Here is a 20,824-nt window from a genome sequence, read left to right as displayed (position 1 = left end):
TTAAAGGGATTCATCAAATGCTTCAAATTTGTTACATTTAATCACTGTTCTGCTACAAAGGCTTTGGCACCATTACATTATTTTCAAGCTATTTTGATTTAAAGGTACAGTTTACCCAAAAACACCAATTCTGGCATCACCTTCATGATGTTCCAAACCTGTATGACACTTTCTTCCATGCACATTTCTGATATTTCTTCTACAGAATCATACACAATTGGAACAAATGAGGGTGAGTAAATAATGACAGAATTTTTATTTTTGTGTAAACTATCTCTTTAAGACAAATATATGAATACGTGTACGTTTATTTGACTATAGTATGAAATGAAATTATATGGCATAGTGAAATTATGCTTGATCATCCCACACCAAATAACACCGTAACACTATTTCTGGAAAGATGACAAAAGACAAATACAAAAATCAAGCATGAAAAATGCTTGATGCATTTTAACAATACAAATCAAGCATAACACGGTGTTTTAAAATGAATCCTGGTGCAAAACTGTACCAGTATTGTGACATTGTGGCTTTCCTTCACATAAAATAATTTTTTTTGTTTATACAGCTGATGTCTTATAACATGAAATAACATTGCATATGAAGCAAAGTTGATGTGATACACAGTACATGAACAAAATATCAGTCTGGAGCATTTTTCTCACACAGCCAAGTGCTTCTTAAAATGTCAACCACTCCAAACAGCACAGTCTTTATTTTTCCGGCCAATCGACAACTATGTCACCAATTGAGCCTTTTCTCTCCATCACTCTGTGGTTTCTGTTACCACGGCAACCCAGCTGGAAGTCTACAGGTGCTTTAAGCAAGCAAACATTTTCTCTGAAAGTTACATGTTTTGATTGACAGGAGTGACATAATTGCGAGGGAACATTCCGGTCTGTCCGTGACAAGCCCCCTTCCACCAATTAGGATCCGAGTTGTCCAGGACCTGGATAAAATCTCCACGCCTGAAACCCAGCTCTCCATCCTCTTGAGGGTCGAAGTCAAACAAAGCTTGAACATATGTGGAATGCTGTGGAACAAAAGTAGAAATGTTGAGAATTATGACAATATTGCCTTGAATGTGGTCTAATGCCTGGCTGTAACTGCAATCATGACTGTGCTTAGATTAGTTTATTGGAGTAATACTTGGGGGATATACTTTATGTGTATATATATATATATATATATATATAAAATAGCATCATATGACCCCTTAAATCTTTAATTTATACAGTCAAATATGCAGTGTTATTTTACATTTGATTTATTCAATTTCTGTACCTAAAAAGTGTTAGACCTACATAAAAAAACTGAAAAGCACTGTTTATTTTATTTGTACCTTTTACACGTGTGTAAATAAAAAAGAGACCACAATGGAGTCTTTAAAAACCCTATTTTGTGTGGAACTACTTCCTTCCGCCACGGATTCCAGTTTGAGTTTAACAGCTGAGCCCAAGCCTCCGTTTATTATTAGAAAACATCACTTTAGAACTAGTAACGTAGGAACATTCATTTGATTCATTAAAAGCTTACTGTATTACTGTATTAAAAGCTCAATCTCATATTCAGAATAAAACATTTTGAATGTCCGCTGAGGAAAGCATTATCTTTGTCTTACTATCCTTTCATCTGTTAAAGAGTGACAGTGCTGCTCAGTGCATTTGTTGGCTGCATCTTACAAGGTGTTGTTGAAAGTAAAAATAACTTACTTGTTTACCACCCTGTTTCAGTCTTTCAATATAAAAGCCTTTACTGCTGACTCACTCGTAAAAACAGTCTCTTGTCGCCATCTAATGGCGGAAAAATTTAACTAAAATCACAATCACAAACACCATTACTAGTGTACTAGTGTAGTGTTAATAGTATTACATACTAAATAATATTATTAAATACTACTATTATTTATATAAATATAAACTATTTCCTCTGGAACAAATAATAGATGAATAGAGACCAAAGACTGCCCGTTAGATTTAACCACAACGAATTATATCCCATGTTTAACCACTATAGAGACTTCAGAGCCAGCAGTAAATTCCAGAAGAACTATCTGAGATAAGGCTGCTTTCGGAGGGTTCATGAGCACTGAACGGCTGCTGATGCCCTAGAACTCACATCCCCAAAAACGTTGAAGCAATTTTTCAAATAGACGATGTCTTTATTAACAAACCTCATATTTGAAGTCTAAACAATTACATCCTCACCTAAAAACCTCTTAAAACTACATTCCTTGACACAAAAACAGTATTATTTCTAAAATTATTGTGGATTTGGGCATCCGACATGACACTCGCTGTGAGAAATACTGCAAGCGGAGTGACATGTAGAAGCTAATACAATCAACCATTTTTGTAAACCAAGACTGACATTTTTATGCTTTCATCATACAAAGAGATTGTATGATTTCAGAAGACTTGGAATATGACATACAAATCGTATAGGTTACTTTTTAGACACTTACTCTGAACACACTGATATGGTCACAAGTTAAATGCTTCTTCAGAGATAGTTCACTCCTAAATGTGCATACACAATCTTTATAGATGCATGGGAGTGGACAGTGACTTGCCTGATGGCAGTGTTTCAGCTTGTAGTGTGCGAACCTCATCGATATGGAGTTGTGCTTCCACTCTGCTTGCACTGTACTGATCCTGCAAATAAAAAAAAAAGTCAAACTCCAGCCAAGTACACATACACATGTTACATACAGAAATATTCACTGAAAATCTTACTTGAAACTAACGATAATGAGATCAGATTAAGAAAACGCTAAGAAGTCACTTATATGTAGACTGTTTATCTATTTATCAACATTAAGATCCACAATTTTAGTAGTGATGGGAAGTCCGGTTCTTTCGGACAGTTCGTTTCAATGAACCGGTTCACCGGTTCTTTTACGTCCTCACGTAATGACTTCAATTCATTCGTTCATTTTCCAGTAAGTTTTATCTGTTATTAAATAAACTTCGTCAAATTCACCCCCTCATTCAAGTCCTCTGTTCACTCGCGCTCATAGTATATTAATATCATATCACAGCATCAGTTTTAGCTTCACGCATACTCAGTATCTCCAGCTCATCGGTTCTCAGTATGTCGAACATGTCCGAAAGAAACGGTTCTCGGTTCAGTGTACTGGTGATTCGAGAAATGTTGACTCGAGAACCGCTGTAGCAGTACCGTTCGTTCGGTAGTACACGCATGCTCAGTATATCAGCTGCTCGTGCTCATCGGTTCTCTCGGTCTGCACGGTTACAGGAGTAACATATACTACAGGATATAGGTTTATTTCGAGGCGTAGAGACTTGTCAGGCATGTCTGAAATTGAGAAACATTAGAAAATTGTGGATCAGTGCTGACTCGAGATGCGAACTGTTTTGAACGATTCAGTTCAATTTGGTGAACTGGTTCGACCAGTTCACTAAAAAGAAGGATAGAAAGTTGGTGCAAATGTTGGTTTGAAGTATTTATGTTTTAAGTATTTGTAAGTATTTATGATAATTCTGATACATATAAAATATTTTTCAGCACTGATTCAGTCCTACCTGTGGAACCTGTTCAAGGTCCCTGAGGAAAATGGGCTGATTCCTGGACACAGAAGTGGACCGATGATAATCCACTAAAGCGTTTAATGAGTTAAATTTGACCACCCACAAAAAGTATTTTCCTGCTCCATCCCGTAAGACTTTGAAGTGCTGGACATCATTCCCAAATCTACAGGAAAGGGAAAACACGCAGTGTATAGAGAATTGCATCATAGCCGGCTGCATTTACAACACTTGGATATTGCAATTATAGTGAAGAACTCTGCACTGTTCAGTTTATCATGAGCTCTGAGGTCTGCTACTATCTGTGGAGAACTGTTTGAATGATTCAGACAGTGTTGGCCTAGTTTAGAAACCACACAAAAATAATTTGCAATAACACACAAATAAAGTCCTGCGAACGGCCATATTTTGTGCTGCATTGCATCAATTATTCATTGACATGCCCCCATTTACAACAACAGATTCAATTACTGCATCAAAATTTCAAAAGCAGCAGCCTTTGTTTCTATGTGTTCATTACTAGGACTTCAGAACAGTCATATACAAATTGGCAAAACATTAGAATCGAATCTAGTCGAATAGAATGACAAATACATACTTGACAGACAGCGAGAAGTCTCCAGGTGCACTCTCACTCTCTCTAATGAGAAATGCTCCATCGTGTCTCTGTTTATTTAACATTTCTTCTGCCTTTGCACGGGGAATCTTCCCATAAAACCAGCTGCGTTTTCAGAACAAATACAAAAGCAGTAGTTAAAGATACTTTGTAGAATGCACTGTTGACATACTTAGTTTTGGATTTAGAGATTGCAAAGCATTTATGAGACAGGGAATCTCATCTTTAATGTATCAAATATATAATTTGACCAGGTCTACTGGATGGACAGTAGTTGAACTTGAGTATTAGAAATACAGAGTGTGTTTATTAGATTGTTATTAGTGTATATTGTATATTCAGTCTTGGGGGGTTACTTTAAAAATATATTCCATTACAGTTACAAATGACTTAATGAAAAAAGTATCCAGTAACGTAATCCAAGCACCACAATATGAAAGTAAAGTAATCTGATTACTTTCCTTCATTACTTTCCTTCAAGGTCACATATGTAAATAAATTCAAGTAAAAGCAATATAATCCAAAATACTTATATTTATTATGGATATGATGCAAAATATAACCTATTTGATGCACGATATTAAATATTTAAGAAAATGCCATGTAACTATGCTGTAACTAAATGCTCTGCTAATATGGAACCAGAACACAACAGAAACACAACAGAAATGTTTTCGCAACAGAAAAATACAGAATACAAATTTGCATTTTTCCTCAAGCAAATATAAGAACAGATGCACTGAATTATGTTAACATTAAACAATGCTAATAATATTGTACTATTCAAAATTTCTGCAAAGTTTAATCCTGTGAAGTTTTGCAGTTAGTCTGTTGGCAGCATTTGGCATATCTAATGAAAGACGAAATGTGCATTCAAACTGTTCATTCAGTTTAAAACCTAACGCTTTGGGCAAAACTTTCTGTTGTAACAAAGGACTTTCTCCATGTGGTCATCGGACATTCTGCTTCGACATGGTGGTAGTACATGTTTCTGTTCTGTTTTGTATTCCTGTTTTCCCTTGCTGATCTGTTCCATTAGTTGTTAATCAACTCCACACCTGTTTCTGTTCTTACTGATTACATTCCTCCAGTTATTTAAGCCCCGTGTTCTCCTCAGTTAGTTTGTCCTGTATTGACGATGATGTTTTGTGCCTATGTCAGGCTGTTCTGTTCTCCCTGTGGATTTATTAAAATTACTTCCTTGGACTCTACGTGTGCTTTTTAGACTACAGCTACACGTACCAAAATTACAGTTACCAGTTGTTTGTATCCTGATTACATAACACCGTTACATTCATTCCGTTACTCCCCAACCCTGTGTATATTAAAGTGACGTGACGTGGCCAAGTATGGTTACCCATACTAGGAATTAGTGCTCTGCGTTTAACCCATCCTAAGTGCACACACACAGCAGTGAACACACACACACCGTGAACACACACCCGGAGCAGTGGGCAGCCATTTATGCTGCGGCGCCTGGGGAGCAGTTGGGGGTTCGGTGCCTTGCTCAAGGGCACCTCAGTCGTGGTATTGAAGGTGGGAGAGAGCGCTGTACATTCACTCCCCCCACCTACAATTCCTGCCGGACTTGAGACTCGAACTCGCAAACTTTGGGTTATGAGTCCGACTCTCTAACCCAGGGCTGTCCAAACTCGGTCCTGGAGGGCCGGTGTCCTGCAGAGTTTAGCTCCAACTTGCCTCAACACACCTGACTGGAAGTTTCTATGCCTAGTAAGAGCTTGATTAGCTGGTTCAGGTGTGTTTAATTAGGGTTGGAGCTAAACTCTGCAGGACACCGGCCCTCCAGGACAGAGTTCGGACAGCCCTGCTAACCATTAGGCCACGACTTCCCCACAAAGAGGTACTGTTCTAATAGAGGCATGGATTCATAACTTAATTGGTAATAATCAGACATTACATTGACATCATGTAACAAAAAAGAAACCTTCAAAAGATCAAATTCAACAATGTAATTTTAAATATGGGTTATTGCATTATTTTCCTACATTTACTAACATGGAGGCAGGGTATCTTCATATAAATAAGGAATTAAAGGAACTGTTCACCCAACCATGAAAACTCTGTTATGCCAAACCAGCTTGGAAGACTTTTGTTCAATATTTTTCATGAAACCTGAGAGATTTCTGGCTCTACATTGTCTATTCCACCAAAACAGTGATGTTTTTTTGCTTGAGGCACTGAGAACAAACCTCACTGGTTCTTGCAGAAGCTCATATGATCTTGTACAGTGCCCTGCACATGACATGGAAAAAAAAAAAAAGTAAATAGTGTGCACTACATAATAAGCACAATTTACTAACTCGTTCCCTTGTTTTAAATAAAATAGTGCACACAATATAAGAAATTGTTCCCTCGATTTGATTCAACTAAAACATGGCCACAATTTAGTAAAGCGAGGGAACAAATTATTATGTTGTGTGCATGATTTACCATTTTTTCCTGCATGTCATGTGCAGGGCTATGTAGCTTGTGTGTCAAGTGAGTACAAACCTCATTGGCCAAGCCAAGTACGGGTGAGCTTCTGGGAAAAGCTCAATTAAATATGTTCATGATTTTCTTTTCAGAAGACTTGGATTAAAACGCTCGATTCATACAGATTACTTTCCTGTCTTTATGAACTTTTTGAAGATTCTGTGTTTTTTTTTTTCCAGTGTACTCAAAAGGAGTCAGAAATCTCTTAGGTTTCATTCAAATGCTCTTCATTTGTGTTTCAAAAAATGAGCAAAATCTCATGGGTTTGGAGTGACAGGAGGGTGAGTAATTGATGACAATTTAAATAAATGTAGTCTTTTGTTGGCTGAAAAGAGCAAATACTTACAGGTGTGGCTTCATTTCTATGTAATTTTTAGGGATGAATCCTTCTTTTCCACTGAGTTCTGCCTTGTACCAATTCTGGTCACATTCTTCATTTAAAACCTGATGGGAAAACAAAAGACACTTAAAACTTGACCAGCATGGCGTCACTTCACAGCGTCCACACAGTAAACCTCCAATCAGCCCACAGAAGACACTTCCCTCAGAACACAGAGGCCCTAAAGAGCCAATCGTATCACTGGCTGTGGTGTTTAAAACCCAAGGCCTTGCTCTAGAAATAGCACACAGGAAATATCCTTCATTTCAGCTTTAAGCTACACATAACATCCTGTATACATAAGACTTCTCTGGCACTAATGAGAAATACATTTCACACAGTCTGTTTTGTGGAATTGCAAAACTGAACCAGATGGATTGCACAAAAAGATGTGGGCCATTAGCATTGGTCCTGATGGCTGGGATTTGATGTCTCTTTCATAACTTGTCGTAGCATCTGTGGTAATGACCATCACCATCAAATATGAAATGAAGAAAGGAGTACATTACTGCCCTGTGTACAATCTCAGAGGTGAAGGGCTGAAACAGATGAAGTGGACAAATATGAAAAAGCATCACTTTATGTGATTACTTTAGGCTCACAGCAGACACTCAGTCTTGCTTAAGTCAAGTATGTTATGACACATCCGTCTTAGATAAATGGGAATCCTATCCTATAGCCTGGAACGTTCTCACAATTCTGAAAGATGGTCCCTCCATCCCTTCTCACTGTAAACAACCATTAATCTGCTCTCACTCCCACCACACCATGGCGCCTCTTTTCTCTGCCTTCAAGAAAAATAGAGTGATATTATAAACAAGCCAAGATGTCAAATTCCAAATATAAAAATGGGGGGAATGAAAGTAGGTCTTGGTAACTTCTGGGTGGAAGAAATGAACACAGCTAATCTCAGTTATAAATACTTATTTTTATTTTAGATTTTTAAAATCTACTCCCACTCTAAGCAGTAACAAATAGAGAGAGGAAAATATCATTTTATTTTTCATTTTTCCCTCTTGTCATCTTGGTGAATAGAAAGCAATCTGTGTTTTAGGAAATCTCTATGTGGGTGCAGTTAAGAATTTGCAAATGCAAAATTTGCCCCAATTTTGTGTCTTTCCAGTAAAACCCCTCGCAGCGGTTGGATGAAAACTGGTACGACATAAAACACAGAATCAGAGCTTTGCTTAAAGTTGGCATGAAACGGAAGTTGCGATTGTCTTTTCTTCTCTACTGTGACATATATCCGAGAGAAACGGCATCTGAAATAAGAGGGCGGGACTTGATTTCGTCCTTCGGGAATTGATTGGATCGTTGGAAGCTGGGGTGTTGCTAACAAAATGGAGGCAGATCTGAATGCCAGTTTGCAGTTAGTGGTGGGGGTTTTCTCTCCACTGGATTCACAGCTGACACCCAAGCATGAATAAATGTTTTATTTACGGATGACGACGACGATCAATGGCACAAAACATGCCTAAACAGCGCACAAGAGAGAGAGAGAGAGACTGCCTGAATGACTGAGCGCGTCCTCCATCAGGTTAAGTCATATTCATAAAAAAAATTAGTTTACGATGTCCTAAGAGTAATGTTGTCGTAATATCCTAATATCTATTCAATGTTTAGGGGTAACATACTCCCTCATGACTGGTGTCAGTGCTATAAAGTGAAGCATCAGCTTCAGCTTTTCCCCCTGTGGTTTATCCCAGCGTTTACCCCTTACGTCACTAGCTCCGCCCTTGCGCCATAGCTCGATACCGGAAGAGAAGATGAGTCGTTTTGAGGGGGAGGGGAGGTTAACGTTTTTGATTAAAGATTACGAGGGCACATGAATTAAAAAAATAATAATGAAGTGCACGGATAAATTATTTATAATAAACACTACAGTATTCCATTAAAAAATAAGAATTTTCAATTTGGATTTCATGGTGAAACTTTAAGAAAAAAAAAATACAGCAGACAGATAGCTGAATGTGATGCCAAAACCAAGTCCAAATTATAAACACAGGTTGGTGGTTCAGAGATGTCAGCTGGCCCCAATCCACAACCACTAAATCCCTATTCAGAGGAAATCATACCAGCAGCAGCCTGCTTGCCCGCAGCAAAGCACTGTTGCTAGGCAGAAAGTGCACAGCAACAGCAAGAAAGTGGGAAAGAGGTTCATACCGTAGCAAAATATAGAAACACTTTAGATATTGATGGTGCATTTTTTGCCTAAAGAGTACAATGAGTTGAACGTAACAAAAAATAAAAGCTATTTCTGCCATGTTAAAGGCAAACCATTTTTGTTACCACTGACATGAAAAAAATGCTTACAATTAGAGGTCAAAAGATTGGATTTTACCATAGATTTTACCGATACTAATAGCTACAGGTTGCTACAGGGACGACTGCACGAAATGTGCAAACTACTAAAAATATGGCAAAATGATGAACAAATGTAGTTTAGGCATAAGTTTGCGCAACGCTGAGAATACATTTACCTTTTTTGAAATATTCCATTAAACCTGCTGAGATACAAGGAGCGTGAACTAAAATTCTCAGTTCCACGTGCATGTCCGAGAAACTCATGAATATTCATGTGTGCTCCGCCCACTGAAAGAAAATTTCTGAAACCGAAAATCTCTTTTAACACCGGCCGTGAACAACTTGACCCGGCCTTCAAACACTGTAGCATTTCTGTGTGGTTAACATCATGTTGAGGAGACACTGTGTCCTACGCTGTGAAAGTTTTATTTTCACTTCCGAATGATGAGGCTGAAAAGAATCAGTGTTTGACATTTTTCAATGATACCACAGCAGTATAACCCCAATCTTTTGTTGTGTTCCCATCATTTTACTGACGACTGCTTCTCTAATCTCGGGGAGTTCAATGCGGGATTCACAAAACGCTTGCTCTTGAAAGATGGATCAGTGCTCAGTTTATTTGGACCAGCTGACTCCTCTGAAACTCCACCTGTAAGTATGATTAATAATTGATATTTAGCCTATATTTTCTAGCAATCGTTCGAAATACACTTAATTCTCTATAAAATAGGCGTCTAATGCTCAACTAATGCAGAAACGTATAATACTACCGGTCGTACTTCGTGGCAGCAGAGGTTTTCATCTTCGCTTGGCATTCTGATACAGTTCCCACATGTGCACCTAAATAAATTATATCAATGATGCAAGTGATGCACCGAAATTAAAATTATTGGCCAAAGCCGAATATAATGAAACACTTGGCCGAAGGCCGAATACGATTTTTCAGTTTTTTTTTTCCATTTATGTTGCCAGTTTTTTTCCACCATTGCATAAATTAAAGTCAAAATTTGCTTTTTACCATTTTATCTTTCTATTCAAAGAAAAAAAAATTTACAAAACTACAATTTAAAAATATTTATTTAACATTGAACATTTTTTATACATTCCAGCAGACATTGCACCAACAAAGCAAAATATAACATAAAAAAAATAAATTAAAATTATAAAATATTTTTATTTGGCCATCTTTGAGCCCCCCTTCTTGAATAGCCTATATTAGGCCCATAACTGACTGCTGAAAGAATGTAAGGTACTCTGTAAGCCTACTACAAAAAAGTGCATTGAAAAGAGTGCAAAAAAGTGGATGAACCTACAAAATAATTGTCCTAGACATAAGCCTACTTATGGCCGCGGGAACTAGGGGTGCTGATGGTGCTGCAGCACCCCCTGCTGACAGCTGTTTTACTGCACTGGAATTTACGTTTTTCATTTTCCACATTTGTTCATAAAATTACTCTTAAGATTATTTCGTTTTTATATGTTGTTGAACGTGGTTTGTGGATCACAGATGGAGTGGGGGTGTGCTGGGACTGGGAGCAGGAAATTTCCCTTTCACTGCTGCTGCTGCCGTATCTTTTTCGCAATCTGCATGCTGTCTTCATTTTAAATGATAAATTAAACTTGTCGTGCTGTACGTTTTTGCAGATGTACCTCCTCTAGATAATTCAGCAGAACAGTGTCTGCAAACGGACATTTTTGCGTCTTTGTCAGACACTTTAAAATGTTTCCACACTGCCGATGTTTTCTGCATTTAAAGTTATTTGATCGCGTAATCAAAAACGTCATTGTTCTGTAAAATTTAAACAGTCTTTTCACAAACTTAGTTTGTGGAGGTTATAAAACGTGACAGCAGCATCCTTTAGGGATGCCCCGCATGTTCGGCGACCGAAATTATTCAGCCGAAAATAGCAAAAAAGCACTTTCGGGTGAATAATTTTGGTTGCCGAACATTCGGTGCATCCCTAAATGATGCTGCTGTCATGTCTTATAACCTCCACAAACTTAAGCCCTATTCGCACGGGATTAGTATTACCTGGTGACCTCCAGTCATTTGTAATAATTGCGGAGGTTGTCTGTGATCTTAATCCCGTGCGAATCGGCCATGTCTGTAATTTGTAAAGTAAAAATTCTCCCGCAAATGACCTACCATATTTCGCTGAACACCGAGGTCCTGTGATAATATTAGTCCCGTGCGAATCGGCATCTCTGTGATTCGGCCAGCATTTGGCGGGTCGTATATCATTTTTCGAGGTTTTTGTTTCCTGTGCGCCTTTTTATCCATCTTCCGCGAAGAATGGAGCTGCGTTGGAGTGTTTGATAGTATTTTGGGTGCCGTCATCATATCGCTACACCATACAATTTGCAGAAAGAGAAAGCTGAAAAGGTTTTGAGGTTAATGTGTTACAAATAAATCAAGCATAAAGCTTGAGATATTATTTTAACTTGGTGAAATGTAAATGATACAGCGCACGAAACTATATTAGTTTCTTTTTTTTTTAAATCCATCTGGACCATAGAACGGGACTCTCAAAGCCTTGACATCCGGGTATCCGGGAGACAAGTCAGTAAATTTGAGTAAAATCACAGGCTTCGCTTATCCCGTGCGAATGCACCACACGAAATTCAGATGTGGAGGGGGTAATTTCAAAATCACACAAGGTCCCCAGATAATACTAATCCCGTGCGAATAGGGCTTAAATTGACACTTAACACTGAGAAACACCCTGTTCCAGTTGTGCTTGCGAAGTGTCTGGTTGATCAGCTACTTCAGACGTTTTATCATCAGACTCGGTCTCGAATTTATAAGGTAAAATCGATACCATCTTTTCTCTCTATGCATTCTCTACGGAGCTGTCATTCAGTTATGACAATGGGCGTTTCGGTTCCGACACGTGCTGTACTTTTTTATGTTCCTCAGAACAAAGAAAAATGCTGATAGAATTTTCATTTTTGTGCGAAATACCCGTTTAAGCCTCATACAGTGTTGTGGCACTTTTGGTTGCTAGCCAGGATTGGCAAAAGTATCCAAGTACTCTGAAGTAGAGGTCTTCACGGGTCCACTTGGATCCAAAAACCCGAGGTCCGACCCGAGACCCAAGCGGGTTCGAGGAGTGCCTTTTTCCAAATGGACCCGATAAGACCTGATCCCTTTAACATACTTTCGCGTTGGTGTTAAGTGCATTTTTGAGAGACGCACGTAGAAAAGGAACATAAACGTTCGTAACCTCGCACACAGAAATCCATTTTATAGATATAAGATCCATCAGGAACCTTACTGACTGCATGTTCATGCAGGGCTTTCCTTTTTTGTGTGCAAAATCACTTCGCCGGAGATGAGGTAAAGAGCATTGCCAATCACTGTGTTCTTGTTAGCAATGGTTACCTCCAAAGAAACACTTGCAGCCAGCTATGGAATCGTGTCACCAGCAGTGCAGAGCTTGCTCAGGAATGGCAGCAGGCTGGTGTGAGAGCATCTGCACGCACAGTGAGGTGAAGACTTTTGGACAACGGCCTGGTGTCAAGAAGGGCAGCAAAGAAGCCACTTGTCTCCAATAAAAACATCAAGGCCAGACTAACATTCTGCAGGAAGTACAAGGATTTGACAGCAGAAGACTGGTGCAAAGTTATTTTTTTGATGAAGCTCCCTTCTGACTGTTTGGGACATCTGGAAAATTGATTGTTCGGAGAAAAAAAGGTGAACCCTACCATGAGTCCTGTGACGTGCCAGACCATGTCACAAAGCAAGAGTGATAAAGAAGTGGCTCGAAGATCATTACATTGAAATTTTGTATCTGTGGCCAGGCAACTCCCCGGATCTCAATCCCATGGAGAACCTGTGGTCAGTCCTCAAAAGGCGAGTGGACAAAAAAGCCCACAAACTGTCATCAACTCCGAGAACTAATAAGACAAGAATGGATCGCCATCAGTCAGGATTTGGCCCAGAAGCTAATATCCAGCATGCCAGAGCGAATTGCAGAGGTTATGAAGAACAACGAGAGCAGGGGCTCCCACACCGCCAGGTGACCTCCTAAGGGAACCAGTCTCGCGAGACTGGCTTGTGGTGCGCCTAGAGCAACTAGCTCAGTGCCCTGAAGCAGAGGACTGGCAGGGGACAGCCGTACTAATATTTCATTTTATTCCTCAGAATTAAAAGCAATCAAACAACCAGATGAGTAAATACGGTCTAGTGTAGTAAGATTCCCATCAAAAACCGAAATGATGTAATATATGCGCTTCGCGCGAGCCATTCAGTCACACGAACAACATCAATCTCCTGCGAAAGCGGGGCCGGCACCGCAAGGAACGCCAGTGAAGGCTCCCTACTCAAAGAGAGCCCTCTGAGAGCGAAGCAAGGCAGTAACAACTGTGCTTCGCTCCCAAGCAAACCACGCACAGGCTGTGTGTATCCCCACTCGTGATACAACGTTTTCTTTGGGCAGGGAGGAACACACAACCTACAACGTGGCTTGCTCTCGCCCTTGAAATGCTTTGTCTTTGCATGAGCTTAGACATAGCTGGAGCTTATAGACTTTCACAATTGACAGACAACAATAAATATGACTGACACACACAGAGCGCTTCACTGAATGACAGAAAGCTGACGCTGGCTCCGCCGCACGTGCTTTTATAGCTTCCTGGTCATGACGTCACCCGCCCGTGACGTCCCGCTCAGCTATTGGACTGATTTCACATGTTATTCAGAGCGTGGTCACAGAAAGCGTTTTCCGACGCAGCTCGAGTTCCTTAAGAGAAAACTGCAGTGCTTACAAATTACCAAAAAAAAAGCATATAAAGTATATGGAATACAGATCCAATTAACACGTAATAACCGCACATTTTTATTATATTCCTGTATGTGGACAGAGACAAACCATATGGAGCAGGTAAACTGTTTATATTATAATTACATGTTATCGGCTCTCAGTGAAATTGAATGACTTCTGGTCGTAATTGTTATGGCATGCCCGGTTAAGATAGAGTGTAAATCTGGAGGTGTTGACATCACCCATGCAGAGAGAGAGAGCAGAGTCGCAAGGCCTCTAACCAAATCTGTCATCCAGCCTGCTCTTAACATTGACAAGCTCTGTCCATAGAAACCCAAGACAATTCACACACACACACACACACACACACACACACAAACACAAACACACACACACACACAACACAAAACAAGTCTCCACTGCATAACATTTGGAATCATGTTTTTCTACCCAAATCCTCACTTCCGTCTCATCATCTGTCTTTTTTTCACAGGGGATTTACTTGTAACTACAACACTTACTTTTTAATCTCTACATTCACATCCTTTACTGTGTCAAAACAAGTACCAAAACCTTTCTTTTTTTTAATTAGTAAATTGTCATCAATGCAATTGATTCAATGAATTGGCTATTTCTGGTCATGCTGTGCATTAGTACAGAAATATCTTGAGGATTTCAGTCATTATATTTCCTTACAGTTTGTGCTTGATAGGCAAGGTAAGGCATGTCCAGTGTATTTATATGTGCAAGTCACACACAACGGTAATCCAGTTTCTAAGGCGCAACATCAATATCTTGCTCATGTGGAGGATAAAATTTGCTTTTCCCACTTTTTACAACTAGTGTCAATTGCTTTGGTATATTGAAAGAAAACGTTACAAAAGACAGAGTGCTCTGTCCTGCCCATTTCTACCAACCCTCTCAAAGTACAGAGCAGGATATATAATGACATTTATCTTCAGGGAAATATAATTAAAGGGGTCATATGATGTTGCTAAAAAGAACATTATTTTGTGTATTTGGTGTAATGAAATGTGTTTATGCGGTTTAAGGTTCAAAAAACTTATTATTTTCCACATACTGTACATTATTGTTTCTCCTCTATGCCCTGCCTTTCTGAAACGTGTCGATTTTTACAAAGCTCATCAGTCTGAAAAGCGAGGTGTGCTCTGATTGGCCAGCTATCCACATCTGAATATTTGGGTTGAACTGTTCTGGAACAGTGTTGTAAATACAACTTAACCACTGATTTCTAGACGTGTCCTCTTTTGGAAGGCCAAACAAAGTATTTTCGCTTTCAAAACGAAACACACAGCGCCACACACGGCGGGCTAGAGTGAGTAGCGGCCGGCGGATTCGACGAAGGAGCGGCAACCACATGTGACGACCCCGGGCTGGACTCCGCTTCGTCCACGGTGAAAGCCGATCCGGTGATCCACAGCGCGAAGTTGATGTATTTCCTCAGCGACCAGCACGGATCAGCTCTAGGCATGACGAAGCGGATATCGTCCTCTTTTCGAAGGCCAAACAAAGTAGTTTCGCTTTCACAACGAAACACACAGCGACTCCACAACATGGCAGCGGCGGCAACAGCAAGAATTAAAGTTACGCCTTGTTTTTTTGCGTGAACATTTGGGCGGCGTTATGCAAATCTTCCCACATCAAGACGTAGACATGTGGGGGCATGTTAGAACGAGCCGTTTTAGGTAGGCGTGGTTGACTCTTAACTTTTATAAAGAATATCTCTTTGGATTTGAGACTTTAGTCTCTGCAACTTTACATATCTTTTTTATGCACCAAGAGCTTGTAACACTCCAAAGAGAAAGGAAAAATTTAAATTGCATCATATGACCCCTTTAATGCATCGGGGAAAAAACAGCAAGAAGACTGACTTAACATTATAATAATTCATTTTTGGCTGAAGTGATGAAGTCGACGACACTGACTCGTCATCTCCACAGTGGACATGCACGTTTCATACGGATTACATAATCTGAAAATATTTTTTTTTTCCATTTGAATTGGTTCATTTAAAAGTAGACATTTTGCTTTCTATAGATATATTTTTCATGTCTGTGAGGCAAGCATTTTTTTTTTATTACAGCTCAAGTTCACAGAGACCTAGATGGCAGAAAGCGCACCGTTTGCTTTCATCATTTTACAAAAGCACAGCATTTTGTTTTTATTGTGAGTGCACACAAATAAAGGACCTTTTACAGATTCGAAAAATGTATTTTATTATTTTTATCTGTATTACCAAAAATGACAGAGTATTTTAAGTTAAATGCAAATGATTGCACCGGTGCCTCCAAGATAACTGTCATGCAGTGAGCGCACTACTATTCAGCTTCCACACTCCTCACAAACACTTGAATAGTGCACATTTTTTAAGGTTAACTTTGAGTGAGCTGCCATGTAATGATGCTACTACTTCCATGTTTCAGATAAGTCACATTTGATTTGAGGTCCCAAACGAAACAACCGTTTGGATGTCCTGACTGATGTACTGTAATTACGACATAGACCAGCTGTTAATAACCTGTCGGACTACGTGATTTCGCCACTTCCAGTGGAATTTTTTTTGTCCCTGCGACTAATAAAATTTGGATCAACTAAGCTTCTTCTCGTCGACTAACAGTTAGTCGACTATTTTTGAATATTTTCTTTTGATCTCAAGAATAACATGAAACTGTTTTTCTATGTTTTTGTTACTCAAGTTCCAAACAAAACGTACAAAATGAAATAAAGTAATTAATTAATGTGTTATCTAAAACAATCTACACATTACTATGGCTATTTAATAATAAATACCGTATATATGAAGCATTTTTACCGAATTTAGGGTCCGTAAGATTTTTTTTAATATTTAAAAAAAGTATACATTTCTTTAAAAAGAAATGTTCACACCGCACAACCAATCTGGCTAATGTAGGCCATTAAAATTTTTCTAGGAAATATGGTCCAGTGTGCCTAAAGCACTTATGAAAGACAAAGGAAGCAAAACGAATTGCTCTTGAGACAAAAATGGAAAATGAAGCATAGTGGCAGGGGGTGAGATTTTGCAGGCTCTTATAATTCGGTGATGATCATAGAAGCCTACTAAAAGAACAATACAGGCAAACCATATTGGGCTAATAATAATATCCTCTAAATCCAAAAGTTTTTACCACATGTCTGGCATGTACCCTTCTCAGCAGGCTGGCCTACCTAAGCTTTATATCTGTAATAAACAGATTATTGTTGTGTTCAGGGGCAAGGAAGACCTGGTACTGGTAGGAATTTAAAGGCCTTCAGCAGCTGAGACTAGATTCAAACTCAACATTTTGTTATTTTGTTATTGGAGATCTGTATCAAGATTTTTTCCACACCGAAAGGTTTGATTCACTTCAACACATGTTTAAAGCATTTTGATGAATCTGTGTTTTGTCTTACTCCTCTGTAAATAAATAAATGACACCACCAATGATATCAGACTGGCATCAGCCATGATATTACAAGTCCAAACATCCCCTAAAGGCCAAACGGTTAATCACAGGCTGACACGCTCCAGACAGACATCTACAGAAGGCTGTACAAGATGTGTTAAATCCAGTCTGGTTCAGTGAGTCAATGAGGTTCAAAGACAAGATCATAACTGTAGTTAAATGAACGTAACAGACGGAAATATGTGTCACTAAAGCAGGCATCACAATCGCTATGTGTACATTTTCAAAGACGGAAACTATAAGAATCAAAGATGTGTCGCAGATGCACAAGAGATATTTAGCAGGTTAAATATCTAGACCTGTCTGCAATCCAAGTTCTGCAGTGTGAAATGTGCTTTGACTGAAAATGGCATCAGCAACGACAGTTGTGTAATGTGAAAAGAACAGCAATGCGACGGCCTTGAAAGTCATGCGGTGTGTGGGCAGTATTAAGTGTTGTGACGTTAGGACATCAGTGATGTCAACCCAAAAGCTTGCTCTCGACCACTGAATCAGTGAATAGTGAGCCTGAAAAAGCAATATGCCAGGAGATCCCAATGAACCCAACATTTTCTTAAATGCATAATTTAAATTTGAACCCTAAAGACTTGCACAACTTGCATTTTGCTGTCTTAATTTTCAAAGTTCATTTTATGAACCAGGTGTTTGGCTGCAACTATAAGAAAAAGAATACAGTTGCAGGTATCGTTTATGCACAGACAGTAGCATTTCTAGTCACGTCACGTAGAACCTTCATTTCTAGAACCTTTTTAGTGGCCAGAGGCACTTTTGCATGAGTGTCCGAAGTCAGTGAGAATGATGCTACAAATACTGAAAATACATCCTTTCTGGCTTCTGTCAAAGCACTACAGACAGCTATAGTGCAAAAAATATGTTTTACTTGAACAGAAGAGTTCTGACTACTCCTCCTTTCATTGTAGTAGCAAGGGAAAGAGCCACCAGTACATTATTCAAAATGTTCCCTTTTGTGTTTCACTGAAAAAAATAATATGGATTTGAAACATCACGAGGGTGAGGGAGGAGAAGAAGAGGGAGAGATTTGTGTGAGGAATCCTTATTTTACAGGTGACACGTTCTGTGATGCAACTCCCATGAATGCAAAATCAACTCCCATGAAACCAGGAAAGTAGGGCAAAAAAAACATGCAAATATTTTTCAACACTGCCCTTGGGGGAAGTGTAAGGGAAGCACCAAAAGCACAAGAGACTCTGGAAAAAGACGAGTTCCCTGGAGTCAGAAGTTCAAAACAGAACCCAAGCGAGAAGATCAAATCCTATCCTACAGTCAGGAGGCTGATACAGTAATTAGCCAGGATTTCTAGGTCAGCCTAACAGAGTCTTGGGGCTTGGGGATATTCTCAACATATTAGAAGCAAATGCTGTTATCCCACTGGAGATGTTTAGGCTGTTATTCTCCCTTTTCAGTGAAACAACTCATAGAGAGCAGCAAAATGTGAACATCTCTCTCTATATTACATTTACATTTAGTCATTTAGCAGACGCTTTTATCCAAAGCGACTTACAAATGAGAACAATAAAAGCAGTCAAAACTAACAAAAGAGCAACAATATATAAGTGCAAATGACAAGTCTCGGTTAGCCTAACGCAGTACACATAGCAAGGTGTATATATATATATATATATATATATTATACACACACACACATATACACACATACACAAACAAAGAAAAACAAGTAGATAGAATAGAAAAAATAGAAAGCTAGTGTTTGTTTTTTTAAATAAAGAATAAAAAATAAAAAATAAAAAAAGATAAATGTAGATAAAGTAGAATTAAAATAGAATAGAAAGTGCTAGAGTTAGAGGGTCAAATAAAGGTGACACGTTCTGTTATGCAACTCCCATGAATGCTCTCTAAATGCACTCTATATGATCAAGATTTCCAATTCTGTTACTTATTCAACAGAACAATACAAGTTCTGTAACATAATATAGTACTTTTTTATACATATAAAATATCGCGTATTAAAACAACTTTCCATAACACTATGGCAAATTATTTCAGCAAAGTAATGGCTCACGCCATCATTACTAGCTATGTAATGTGAGTCTTTGGCTCTTTATAAGAAAAATGCATAAGAAAATTGTTTTATTTTATACACATGTATTTTAAGGACAAAAACCTGGAAATGTCTCAAAATACTTAAATAAAAACTGACAATGAACCGTTGAACTATTGAAAAATAATGCACATACTTTCTAGTGTTCCTAAAGACCTTGATTAGCTTGCCCAGGTGTGTTTGATTAGGGTTGGAGCTAAACTCTGCAGGAAAGTGGATCTCAAGGGCCAGAGTTGAGAACCCCTGCCTAACACATACAATTGAGTCTGCAAACTCACTGGTAAAATATAGAGTCTTTTGCCTTGGCGCTGTAGCTTCCATAAATTGCTCAGAAATGTCTGAAATCCTGAGATACCATCAAATCCCATCATTGCCTTTTTGTCTGTCCCAGCCTAGGATTTGAACGTTTTTTGTGCAGGCATTGCCAAAGAGCAGGTGAAGAAAAATACCAAGACCAACTTTCCTGAGCTTCTTCTTTCTGAATGCGGTAAAGTCAACGAACAAAAGGCAACAAACAGGGACAAAGGTCTGGCACCCCTCTCTTTATACTGCTGCATTTTAGTAAGATAAATAGCAATTATGACATAATAAGAAAAGTTGCTAGTTACTGAGATTAATCCCACTTGCCATAGACACAAGCCATATACAGTATATTAGGGCTGTGCAATATATCGAAATATCGCAAATGTACATATCTCATATATATATAGAGAGATTTTTCTAGAGTTTTACTATCTTGTCATGTTACTCTCGAAAAGCTCTAAATTTAGATTTCGAAGATGATAAAATATTAATTTCATGACCCCATAGCTCAAAGGTTTCCTTGAGAAATGGTCCTTTATTACCCTCTGCTGGAGTTAAACTAGGCTCAATATCTCTATCCCTTCATTTGCATGACGAATACGAAGTAAAATGGGGGTGAAATGTGTGATCATATTCAAGTTGGTAGAATGCAAAAGCAGAGAGTATTTATGTACGCTGCTGATTAAAAGTTATCTAGAACATTGAGAATGATGTGCAACTTTGAAGCCTTGCGTTTTGCTGGATGAAAGGTCTAGGGGGCAAGAATAGCTGATCCATGACCTAAATTCAATTACAGCAGGATGGCAAGCGCTCCTGAATCCAGTCCAAAATCTTTTGGATGGAGCTGAAC

General features: G+C 38.8%; 1 protein-coding gene across 3 annotated transcripts in view; it reads right to left on the bottom strand.

Moving 5' to 3' along the window:
- Positions 1 to 656: 656 nt before the first annotated feature.
- Positions 657 to 20,824, bottom strand: part of LOC107659857 (growth factor receptor-bound protein 2-like) — a 25,008-nt gene continuing 4,840 nt past the window's right edge. For all 3 annotated transcript variants that reach the window (XM_016448942.1, XM_016448943.1, XM_016448944.1), the window contains exons 3-6: positions 7,007 to 7,104; positions 4,150 to 4,272; positions 3,549 to 3,717; positions 657 to 1,036 (exon numbers count right to left, since the gene is read on the bottom strand). In XM_016448942.1, the coding sequence (XP_016304428.1) occupies positions 851 to 1,036; positions 3,549 to 3,717; positions 4,150 to 4,272; positions 7,007 to 7,104 (576 nt within the window). In that variant the 3' untranslated portion in view covers positions 657 to 850. The remainder of the gene's footprint in view (positions 1,037 to 3,548; positions 3,718 to 4,149; positions 4,273 to 7,006; positions 7,105 to 20,824) is intronic.

Source organism: Sinocyclocheilus anshuiensis, unplaced genomic scaffold, assembly GCF_001515605.1.
Source record: "Sinocyclocheilus anshuiensis isolate Anshui unplaced genomic scaffold, SAMN03320099.WGS_v1.1 scaffold1405, whole genome shotgun sequence".
Taxonomy (NCBI): domain Eukaryota; kingdom Metazoa; phylum Chordata; class Actinopteri; order Cypriniformes; family Cyprinidae; genus Sinocyclocheilus; species Sinocyclocheilus anshuiensis.
Note: the sequence above shows the minus strand (reverse complement) of the source record. Positions and strands in the feature narration are given on the sequence as shown.